Source organism: Notechis scutatus, chromosome 5, assembly GCF_049901735.1.
Source record: "Notechis scutatus isolate UNSWTSFEM ecotype Mainland chromosome 5, rNotScu1.2, whole genome shotgun sequence".
In the NCBI taxonomy this organism is placed as follows: Eukaryota; Metazoa; Chordata; class Lepidosauria; order Squamata; family Elapidae; genus Notechis; species Notechis scutatus.
Window position 1 is genome coordinate 31,767,639 of NC_142013.1, and position 12,178 is coordinate 31,779,816.

Consider the following 12,178-nt stretch of genomic DNA (forward strand, 5'->3'; position numbering starts at 1 on the left):
TCTTCGAGTCCAGGAAAAGTCATGAATCCAGAAAAACCTCTAGATTATGAATGCTGTCTGTTTGGGGTAGTGCTACATCATCCAAGACCAAAGGTGCCAATTCTCCATGAGCCAATGAACCCCAAACGTAGAACCACTCAGTCTTGCAAGGGTTTCGTTTCAACCCATTGCTCCCCAAATTAGTAACTTCATGATGCTATAACTCTTTACAATTTAAAAAAAGGGGTTTTGTTTTTTCTGAACATTTTTGTGGAAAGTTATTTCAATAATCTATTTGTTTTATTACCTCTGTAGAGAGGGCAACACTTAAAAATGCTGAAATTAAACTAATTTAATCCTTTATTTTAAATCATGCTGTTTATCTTAATAGCTAGGGAAACATATAAACCAATATTCTTCTAGCAGAAAAGAATGTCAAGTAAAATTAATGTAAATTAAATATATTGATCAATATAATCTTAAGTGACTGGTTCAATATCAGAGATGGTATTCAGCAGGTTCTGACCAGTTCTGGAGAACCGGTAGCGGAAGTTTTGAGTAGTTCGGAGAACCGGCAAATACCACCTCTGACTGAAGATTTTACAGTATCCTTCCCCTGCCACACTCACCATGCCATGCCCACAGAACCGGTAGTAAAAAAAATTGAATCCCACCATTGTTCAATATACAGGTCCTTTTGAAATAAGTGAGAATTAGCATGGAATTTTATAATGCTTCTGGAACTGATTGAAACAATATGAGATACCATTCAGAATGAACCATTCAAATTCTTTTAGCATGAGTATGTTTAAAACTATTTTAGGTTTATGAAATTGAATCACATTTAATGCCTATTTTCATAGTTTGAAAAAGTCCGTTTGGTGTTCTTCACAATGCCCTATTGTTTTAACCATCCTATATACTTTGATAAACTTGTGCCCTTTACTGTTCCTTTCTAATGTCACAGAATTTATGAAAATGCACTAATGTAACATAGCTACTAATTTCCTCACTAAGCCCATGCACATTACAGCCCTTGTCAGGGAAAACCATAGTTTTCCGATATTCTTTCGTTAGTTACTTATTAAAATTTCAACAAAATCGTGTTTGTCTTGGATGTCATGTTTATCTTTCTTAGGCAAATCCCAGGATCAAATATTATGCAATATGCTGACTCTGTAAACCACTTAGAGAGGACTGCAAAGCACTGCGAAGTGGTATATGTCTAAGTGCTGTTGCTATTGCTATTACAGAAGCAAATGCAAATGGTTGTAACTGCAACATCAAACCTGTCTCAGTTCCCAACTTTCCTGCAGTCAACCTGTTAGGACTCTCATGACTACTCCTAAGGCTCGCAGAAGTAAGGTATCGTATTTAATAGAGTAATGTAAGAAAAATGTGCACTGGATTGGTATCGTAACTATTGGAATTGCTATTAATTTAGGTGTTAAGCTACAAGACTGAGATTAATAAAAACATGGAACTTGGAAGTGTGCTATTCCATACTTACTGTAATCTGGAGAAGCTGCTGCTGTCGGTAGCTTTTTAGGTGAATTTGTTTTCACAAGGGAACTTGGCCAAGTGGGTTTTGCTATAGATGTTGATGCTCGTGGCATCAAGACATTTCCTATAGGAAAATAAAAAGAATTTGAATCAATTGGAATTTACACAGCTTGATTGTAAAGTAAACATGTCATAATGGTAAAATGTTGTGATTCCGGCATCTGCTACAGGTTTTTGAATGACAGCTCCAGCGAGGAGGACTTATATGAATCAGCAAGTTCTAACGATGAGGAGGAGATGAATGCATTTGATTTGCAAGATCGGCTTGAACCTTCAAACTCCTCCACCCTTCAATTAGGTGGTCAGCCGGGAACGGGTGATAATGAGGAACCAATGATATCTTCAGGTGAAGAAGATGATAATTTGGATGATTGCTGGGTAGATGTCAGGACAAGACGTCTCCTGACAAGGAGGAACCAACGAGGATACAGTAGGAGAGCAGACCAGCAATTAGACTAATTAGTTACTCTATAAAGGAGAGATATGACTTTGCACTTTGTCCGGAACAAAGTGTCTATTTGCAAGGAGAACTGAAGAGCACAGTTTGGAGGATTTTGATCTGAAATATCTTGTTGGGATTTGGATTTAATTCGTTGGAACTTCTACTTATTGGAATTATTTTGTGAAGGATTTTGATCTGAAGAATCTTGTTGAGTCTTGGATTTAGTTCGTTGGAACTTTTACTTATTGGAGCTATCTGTGAAAATTCCTGTTTGCTGCCTTTCTTTACAAGGACTGTTGCTTTCAGCCTTATCTGTTTACTTTAAAAAGGTGGGACATAACATTTTCCTGTTTGCTGCCTTTCTTTACAAGGACTGCTGCTTTCAGCCTTAACTGTTTATTTTAGAAGGTGGGACATAACATTTTTGTTCGGACCCAACAGACCATCTTTGCAACGATGGATTCAACTCAAATGCAACAATTGGTGGAGCAGCAACAGATGCAAATAAATCAATTACTTCAGAGCAACGTATCCCTTCAAAATCAGGTAACACAATTATTATCGTTCATTGCCAATTCTCAAACTGTTTCAGCTGCAGCTGGAGTTCCCCTGCACCCCTGTGAGAAAAATTCCGATAGCTATGCCAGATAAATTTTCTGGGCAAACGGACATGTTTTCAACATTTTTGGGTCAGTGCCAATTGTATTTTTCTGTGAGGCCGGAGGATTTTCCAACCGATCGAGTTAAAATTGGCTTTATTATTAGTTTGTTAACCGGGCAGGCTGCCAAATGGGCTACTCCCTTATTAGTACAAGATAGTCCATTACTGGACGATTTCCAGGGTTTATTCAACAGATGAACGTTATGTTTGAGAATCCAATTAAATCTCAAACTGTGGACAGAAAAATTGAGGATATTATTCAAGGTAAACACTCATTGCAAGAATACGTTGCAGAATTTCGCTTGTTGTGTATGGACTCCACCTGGAATGAACCAGCTCACATGGCAGCATTCCAAGAGGGTTTGTCCGACATTATCAAGGATGAACTAATTCATGCAGAGCGTGCTTCAACTTTGGACACATTGATTACTCAATGCTTACGTATTGAAGCTCGCCTACAACATCGTGGGTGTAAACGGACCGTTGCAGAGCCACCTGTGTTTCCTCGTTCACGCACCCCGCCTATGAGGGTTTTCCAATCCAGAATTCCAGCAGAGGAGCCGATGGAGATAGGCGCACTCCGCCCTCGTTTAACAGTTCAGGAACGATCGAGAAGATTTCAGGAAGGTTTGTGCCTTTATTGCGGGGTTCGGGACATTTTGCAAATTCCTGCACTCGGAAGGGGACTCGTGGACCTGTATCAAAACCCATTGCTGGTCCGTCGGGAAACGGGTAGGCCCGACCTCAGGAAACCCTAGGTCGGGCACAGTATTCACTTTCATCTCAAATTGCTGAAGTTAATTCTGGCCCTCCTCGACATTTACTTTTGGACACTCGCATATTCTTGCAATCTCGGAAGGAGGGAATCCCTGCCGTGGCACTGGTGGATTCAGGGGCTACGACTAGCTTTATGGATTATGATTTTGTAAAACATTTCAAAGTTCCTTTAGTGCCTGTGAATCCCCCATGCAGGTGGAAACCGTAGATGGGCGCGAACTCAAGTCGGGACCTATTCGCTTTGCCACCCAACCACTGCGTATGCGTATTGGGGATCACGAGGAGGCGATAAGTTTTATATCACTTGAACCTCCATCTTCCTTTGGTGCTCGGAGTATCCTGGCTGCGTCTACACGATCCGTTGGTGGCTTGGGCGCAGAACGCTGTTTCTTTTCCAAGCCTGCAATGTGTGGACCACCTGAGACATGTCTGCGCAGGCCAACATATTGTCGCTTCTGCTGCCTCGATTCCTTCAGAGCTGTCGGATTTCCCCGATGTTTTCAGTGAACAGGAGGCAGATCAATTACCACCACATCGTGTTTACGACTGTCCCGTGGATTTGATACCGGACGCCCATTACCAAAGGGGAGGTTGTATTCTTTGTCTGAGCCTGAACTAGTTGCACTTCGAGAATTTTTGAATAAAAATCTAGCTCGGGGATTTATTCGACCTTCGTCATCCCCTCTTTCAGCACCCGTTCTCTTTGTCAAGAAGAAGTCGGAGAACCGCCTTTGTTGTGACTATAGACGCTAAATGCTATCACTGTGAGAAATAGCTATCCTTTACCGCTCATCTCCGAATTGTTGGAGCGGTTACGGAAGCTACAATTTTCACGAAACTTGACTTACGTGGAGCTTACAATTTGGTTCGGATGCGTAAGGGAGACGAGTGGAAGACGGCTTTTGGCACTCGTTATGGTCATTTCGAGTACACCGTTATGCCATTTGGTTTGACCAACGCTCCTGCTGTATTTCAACATTTAATGAACGATATCTTTCGAGACATGTTGGATAAGTTTGTTGTCATATATTTGGACGACATTTTGATTTATTCAAAATCTAAAGAGCAACATCTTCAGCAGGTGCGTCAAGTGCTTCAGCGTCTTCGGGAACATAAACTTTATGCTAAATTAGAAAAATGTTTCTTTTTTTCAGTCGTCTATCAATTCTTGGGACACATTATTTCTCCTGTGGGCATTGCTATGGACCCCAAAAAGGTTGAGGCGTTGTGTAGTTGGGAAGCTCCTCGTCGGGTTAAAGATGTGCAACGACTTTTAGGATTTGCCAACTATTATCGGACTTTCATTCCAGGTTTTGCGAAGATAATGGATCCCATAACCCAGCTTCTTTGTAAGAAGGTTCCATTTGTGTGGGGGCCTCCACAACAACAGGCTTTTGACACTTTGAAAAAGCATTTATAACTGAACCCATATTGAAGCATCCTGATCCGGATCGCCCATTTGTGGTCGAGACAGATGCTTCTAATGTCGCTATCGGAGCAGTGCTGTTACAAGCTTCGGAGGATGGCGCTCTTTGTTTCCTTGCGCTTATTATTCTAGGAAGCTTACAGCTCGAACGCAACTATACCATTTGGGAAAAAGAGTTGTTAGCTATTAAGGTTGCTTTTGAGACTTGGAGACATCATTTGGAGGAGCTCGACACAAGGTGGAGGTTCGGACAGATCATAGGAACCTGGAACATTTGACCACGGCTAGGAAATTGAATCAAAGGCAGATTCGTTGGTCGTTATTTTTGCCAGATTTAATTTCTCGGTTACTTACGTTCCAAGTGGTCAGAACCGGAGGGCGGATGCATTATCTCGGAAACCGGAGTATACTTGTGCGAAGATCCTCTTCCTTTACGGACAGTGTTACCACCGGAATCTCTAGCCGTACTGCAGGAACCGGTAGATTTACGGGCCCAACTACGAGAGGCGCAACGTTTGGATGCGTGGACGCAGCAGAGACGGGAGGACATTGGCCCAACTTCTCCATGGTCTTTTGAAGGCGATCTGCTTCGATATCGGGGTTTATTATATGTGCCTACCAGACCGTTGAGGGCTCTCATCATGACACAATGTCATGATAACCCAGCCGCTGGTCATTTTGGATTACACAAGACCTTGCATTTGGTCACTCGGACTTTTGGTGGCCTCGAGTTCGTCATGATGTGTCTTCTTACGTCGCTTCTTGCGTTCAATGTAGGCAAGCGAAAGCAGCATCCGGTGCACCTCCTGGACTTTTGCAACCCTTGCCGACTCCAAGTAGACCATGGGGAGCGATCTCTATGGACTTTCTGACACATTTACCGTCTTCATCGGGGTTCACAACAGTGCTTGTGGTAGTGGATATGTTGACTAAAATGGCCCATTTCATTCCCTGTCGGAAATTACCATCGTCCCGCACTACGGCTCAGTTATTTTTGCAACATATCTTCCATCTACATGGACTGCCTGATAGAGTGGTTTCTGATCGTGGGGTCCAGTTTACGGCAGAATTTTGGAAACAGTTAATGGCGGCTTTGCAAGTGAAAGTATGTTTAGCGTCAGCGCACCATCCGAAACTGATGGCGGGACGGAGAAGGTGATTGGGATTCTTACTCACTATTTGAGATGTTTTGTTAATTTGCGACAAAAGCGATTGGGTGAAATACCTCCCGTTAGCAGAATTCGCGTTTAACAACTCGCAGCATACCTCCACCCGTGTCACGCCATTTTTTGCAAATATGGGTTATCATCTGCGTTTCTTCCATTAACTATGATGGATTCCCGGTTCCTGAGACCCGAGAGTTTTTGGAAGAACTACACGCAGTTCGCGTCTACTGATACAACAATTGAACAAGGCAAAAGAAGATTATAAGCGGTTTGCAGATCGGTCCCGTCGAGATACACCTCCGTTAGTTGTGGGTGATAAAGTGTGGCTATCTACAAAACATCTGAAGGTCGATCGCCCTATTAGAAAACTTGATCATCGGTTTATTGGTCCGTTCCCGATTGAGGCAGTTATTAATCCCGTGGCATACCGCCTCACTTTGCCACGATCCATGCGTATTCACCCGTCTTTCATCGATCTCTTTTGATTCCTGATTCTTCTGTTTGTCGATTACGTGATTCTGCTGAACCGGGTCCGTTATCATTGCCTTCTGAGGAGCCTGCTGTTGACGATATGGTGGTCGGACGTCCTTGATTCCCGTTGGCTCAAAGGTCGCTTCCAGTATTTGGTCAGGAGGAGGGTAGATGACTCGGAGGTTTGTTCCTGGACGGATGCGTCTACACTTCATGCTTCGGATCTGCTTCGAGACTTTCATGCACGCTTCCCTTGAAACCGCATCCGGATCGCCAGACCGGGGGAAGGGCCCTGCGGTGAGGATAGTGTTGTGATTCCGGCATCTGCTACAGGTTTTTTGAATGACAGCTCCAGCGAGGAGGACTTATATGAATCAGCAAGTTCTAACGATGAGGAGGAGATGAATGCATTTGATTTGCAAGATCGGCTTGAACCTTCAAACTCCTCCACCCTTCAATTAGGTGGTCAGCCGGGAGCGGGTGATAATGAGGAACCAATGATATCTTCAGGTGAAGAAGATGATAATTTGGATGATTGCTGGGTAGATGTCAGGACAAGGCGTCTCCTGACAAGGAGGAACCAACGAGGATACAGTAGGAGAGCAGACCAGCAATTAGACTAATTAGTTACTCTATAAAGGGAGAGATATGACTTTGCACTTTGTCCGGAACAAAGTGTCTATTTCAAGGAGAACTGAAGAGCACAGTTTGGAGGATTTTGATCTGAAATATCTTGTTGGGATTTGGATTTAATTCGTTGGAACTTCTACTTATTGGAATTATTTTGTGAAGGATTTTGATCTGAAGAATCTTGTTGAGTCTTGGATTTAGTTCGTTGGAACTTTTACTTATTGGAGCTATCTGTGAAAATTCCTGTTTGCTGCCTTTCTTTACAAGGACTGTTGCTTTCAGCCTTATCTGTTTACTTTAAAAGGTGGGACATAACATTTTCCTGTTTGCTGCCTTTCTTTACAAGGACTGCTGCTTTCAGCCTTAACTGTTTATTTTAGAAGGTGGGACATAACAGTAAAATATATTCATTAATCAAAGGGATTAATAAAAATGTTCTCTTTGGGTAATTTTACACAAAGAGATACAGATATGAATTTTCACCCAAATATAAATTCTTGAATATAAGTGGTTAATGTATAAATGTATTTAAGATGTTTCTAGTACTCCATATCTATACAGTTTGTAGTTTATTTTCTATTAATTAGCATATGGCATCGTATGCAATTAAAAGATTAAACAAGTAAGCTTAATCCAGTTTATCTATACAAAATATATTTATTCCGATTGTAAAAAAAAAACTTGGCCAAAATTCACTTTACAATGTACAATACAATTCTGTATTGCTATTGTTTGCCCGCAGGTTGGAATGTTCTTTCTTATGGCAAGCTTGAATTTGTATTTTCATATCCCCATTCTGAAGAATTGGGTAATATGTAAATATTTCTGTAAAATCTCTCACTGGGTTCTTGTTTGTCCCTCCAATACAAGTTTATTGTGGATAGACCCACAATATTTCTCATATCAAATATCAAATATCAACTCCTGCATAGTGCACTATTTGAATATCGACTTACAAGTGGATATACATATTCTGTGGGCAAAAGAATATTGGTAAAAAGTACATATGCAGGAAGGGGGAGGACACAGAAGAATTACACAGGGCAGGTAATGTTTCTTCTCTGCTCATCAATCCCATGAATAACACAGGATTAATAAATATTTTGCCTGGAAGCACTATAATATCTTTGCAAAAGGTTGGAATAGTTCAAATGAATGTTTGGATGACTGATCACATGACTATCAATTGTATTTAATAAACAAAAGGCATACTTTATTATTTATTTGTTTGCTGTCCATTTTGCTACATGGCCACACTTGTTTTCTAGTTATACTGAATATAAGTACCCCTTGATAAAGAGAACTGTGTGCAATATGAGAATAAACATAAGAAAAAAACCCTTAGGAGGATGACATACCTGAACGGCCAGGTTTACCAGTTATATTGTTGGGTGGTAAAGGTTTTCTTCGTATTGGTGTAGGTCTGGCAGGAGCTAAAGGAGGTCGTGGAGAACCAGGTAGTGTAGCTATTGTATAATGTTACAAGACACCACTGTTAATGGAGGAACCACACATCATGTAATTTCAGTCAGTCAATTCTCTCTGTCTCTGTCTCTGTCTCTGTCTCTCTGTCTCTCTGTCTCTCTCTCACACACACACACACCTCATCTCTTTCACACATCTCTCTCTCATTTCTCTCTGTCTCATCTATCTATCATCTATCATCTATCTATCTATCTATCTATCTATCTATCTATCTATCTATCTATCTATCTATCTATCTATCTATCTATCCATCCATCCATCCATCCATCCATCCATCCATCCATCCATCCATCCATCCATCCATCTATCTATCTATCTATCTATCTATCTATCTATCTATCTATCTATCTATCTATCTATCTATCTATCTATCTATCTATCTATCTATCTATCTATCTATCTATCTCAGCAGCTTGATTTTCCCTAAAGCCAAAAATAAGATACTGCTATCCATGGCAAGATTCAGCAAGATTCTGCTTGGAAGAGGAAGTTTAAATACAGCCATTTTTCTTTATTATTCTATTATTATATTATTATTATTATTATTATTATTATTATTATTATTATTATTATTATTATTATTATTATTATTATTATTATTATTATTATTATTATTATTATTATTATTATTATTATTCCTTATATGCAATATAATGAATCTGATAAGAATGACACTGGATAAAGATCAGGGAAAATACTATGTAATGCATAGTGAACACATTTTACCTGGATCTGGTTTTTTTCTTACAACTGTGGAATCCACTGATACACTAGAATTAGTACTAGAGCTTGGATGAAGCGGCTTTGGAACATCTTCATTTGTTAATTTCTCACCTTAGAATTAAAAATAAAGATAAAAGTATTATCAGCTAGTAGCAGTGACAGCTATATGTTATCTCACTAAACAGAGGAATATTGTTGAGAAAGTGAGTACTATTTTACTTGTATGTTAAAGGTTGAATTCTTATAGGCCAATATGAGAATAGAAAATACTGTACTGACTTTTGACCTGATTCATGATAGATTCTTTTATGCATAACACCATATTCTTTTTTTTTTTTGACTCCTTCTTTCTTATTTATTTGAATCTTCCTGTGCTTTTAGGTTCATAAAGAGAATAGTCAAGCCACTTAAAGACAACACTTAACTCAAGCATCGAACATTCTGATTCAATTCTCAGTAAAAACAAGCTATATGAAGATCATGTCTCTGATGATCTTCTGACTAATCCCCATAAATCCCCCAATTAAATACTGTCTGTATATATAAAGACTGTGAAAGGAATAGTGGGCGAAATCCTACGTAACTTTTAAGATAATTTTGGAGAACAGAGATTTACTTAGCTTAGCAATCAGTTATAATGTATTTCAATCAGTTATAAGAATTCCACAAATAAAATATAAAATTAAAAAAAACATAAGAAAAAAACCAATGTTAAATATTTTAAAACGGTCACAAAATCAGTAGAAACATAATCAAAGTAAATCCTATTCATAAACATACCATTTTACTGTAACTGAACTTACTTCATTCCAATAATTGTAACATACAGTACCACCAGAACTGACAGAAAACAGCTGCAACCTTCTTTGTAATCATAGAACACTGGTCTAAGAATAAGATGAGAATTCTTTCCACCCATCTTGTTTTCGAGTAGCTACTATTCCATGCAAAGATCATAGTAAAAGAGGCAGCACAATAACACATTGGTCTGCTCAATCTCACTGATCCCACAAGAATAGATGCATTCAGCTTTGAAGATATTATCATACTTCCTTTCAAAAGAACTAAATGAAGCAAGCTTAAAAAAGCTCTTTCATGCAGCACATATGTAAGATTGTATCTTGTATGAAGAAGACTGTTTCCACATGAGGGAACATGTGTGTTTTAGACTCTCAGGAACATAGACTGAACATTTTTCACCAATTTTTTTGAAAATATATATTAATACAACATCTGTCCTAGTTCAGCATTGTATGGCATAAGTGGCAGCATAGAAAATAGACAATCTAGCTTTGGTGCCAAGCCAGGTTTGAAGTTTGTTATTTGTTTAATGGCCCTTTGTTTTGTTGATTTTGTTGCTTATTAGGACAATTTTGTCAGGATTGTCTGATTTAATACTTTTAGCTGTTTACATGGTTTTTTTCCCTAGTTTTGTATGCTGCTCATAATCTACTGGGTGGCCAATATAAGTAAGTAAAAAAGCCTAAAAAACTTTTTTTAATGTTACATTTCTGAGTACTGCAACCTACATTTTCAACTTGTGTGCATCTATTCCAAGCATTTTTCAGTTTTGTATTTGCTTATGGTTCCTGGGACAGCTATTTGGTGAAATCCCCAATCAACAATTTTGTAAGACAGCCCACAGCATGTTTTAAAATTCCAAATACCAGTGCAAAAAAAAGGAAATGTTTTGTCTGTCAATTGAAAAATGATCCAAAATGGAAAACCTTACATAGAAAGCTTTCATTGCCATAGATACATCATCAACTGGCATCTTTCAGCCATTCTCGACATCCGAGGTCCTTGGCAGAGTCCACTGTTGGTCTGCCTCAAACTTCCTTTAGTTTATTTTCTTAAAAGTTGCATTTGGTCATGGATATTTGGAACATTAAAATGTCCAACCAAACCATCTATTGCTGCTTGAAGTATGGACATTAAAGCCAGGTAAACAATTAGACTGCTTTGACAGATGAGAGTCCATGCCCAAAGATACTTTGCCCAAATTCCCATTAACTTGGAATTGGCTCTGTTCATTAGTCAGGGATGTATTTCTTAATAAGAACAAATGTCAGACTAAACTTATTTCTCAAGTAATAGCTACATTATCTAAAAGAAAAGGGTCTGGATATTCCTCTAAGCATATATTTTTATAGAAAATGTGATAATGCAGGGAATATAAATTATCTACAAAGTAGGCAAAAAAGCACAGAAATAGAGAAACAGAGTTCATTAGATAATACACAATCCAATGTTTTATTTCTCATATGATTTTCCATTGCCTCCTTCTTAGGGTTGAGAGAGAATGACCAGTGCAGGATCACTCAGCTGGTTGTGTGCCCAAGAAAACTCAGAATTGGTTTCTTAGGCCTTAACTACTATACCAAACTCTCTCTTTTATATTAAATGTATAAAACATACATTATTAATTGTTCTATACAAAGGCACAATATTTGTTGCCTCTTTATTTTTAATGTAACATTTATTTTGATTTAAGAATTAGTAAAGAATGGGTTATCAAAATCTAATATGAAATAGAAATAGTTTTCTATTTCAGAACCTATATAATTTGATTTTTTTTAATCCAAACTTTTTAAATCCAAATTTGTCTTACTTAACTCAATTTATTTTGCTCGATCTTGACAAATATTTTTAATGAGTAAGCAAATTGTTCTCTCTGTAGCCTTCACTTTTCAGGCTGCAATTAAAGTGTCAGAACCACTAGATTTTTTTCTTGGAAGTAATTATGGCACATCCAAAAGTTAGGACATGTTTACACTTCAATAATTCCAGTTAGAATCTCAGGGTTAAGGGTTAATTGTGGTTCACATTACATCTTTTTCTTTATTTGCATCTAC

The 12,178-nt window shown here is 38.6% G+C and overlaps 1 protein-coding gene across 1 annotated transcript in view; it reads right to left on the bottom strand.

Annotated features, from left to right (window-relative positions):
• ABI3BP (ABI family member 3 binding protein) overlaps window positions 1–12,178 on the bottom strand; it is a 173,107-nt gene that overhangs the window by 15,624 nt on the left and 145,305 nt on the right. The window contains exons 77-79 of the mRNA XM_087966474.1: window positions 9,327–9,434; window positions 8,474–8,581; window positions 1,490–1,606 (exon numbers count right to left, since the gene is read on the bottom strand). Coding sequence (XP_087822600.1) covers window positions 1,490–1,606; window positions 8,474–8,581; window positions 9,327–9,434 — 333 coding nt within the window. The remainder of the gene's footprint in view (window positions 1–1,489; window positions 1,607–8,473; window positions 8,582–9,326; window positions 9,435–12,178) is intronic.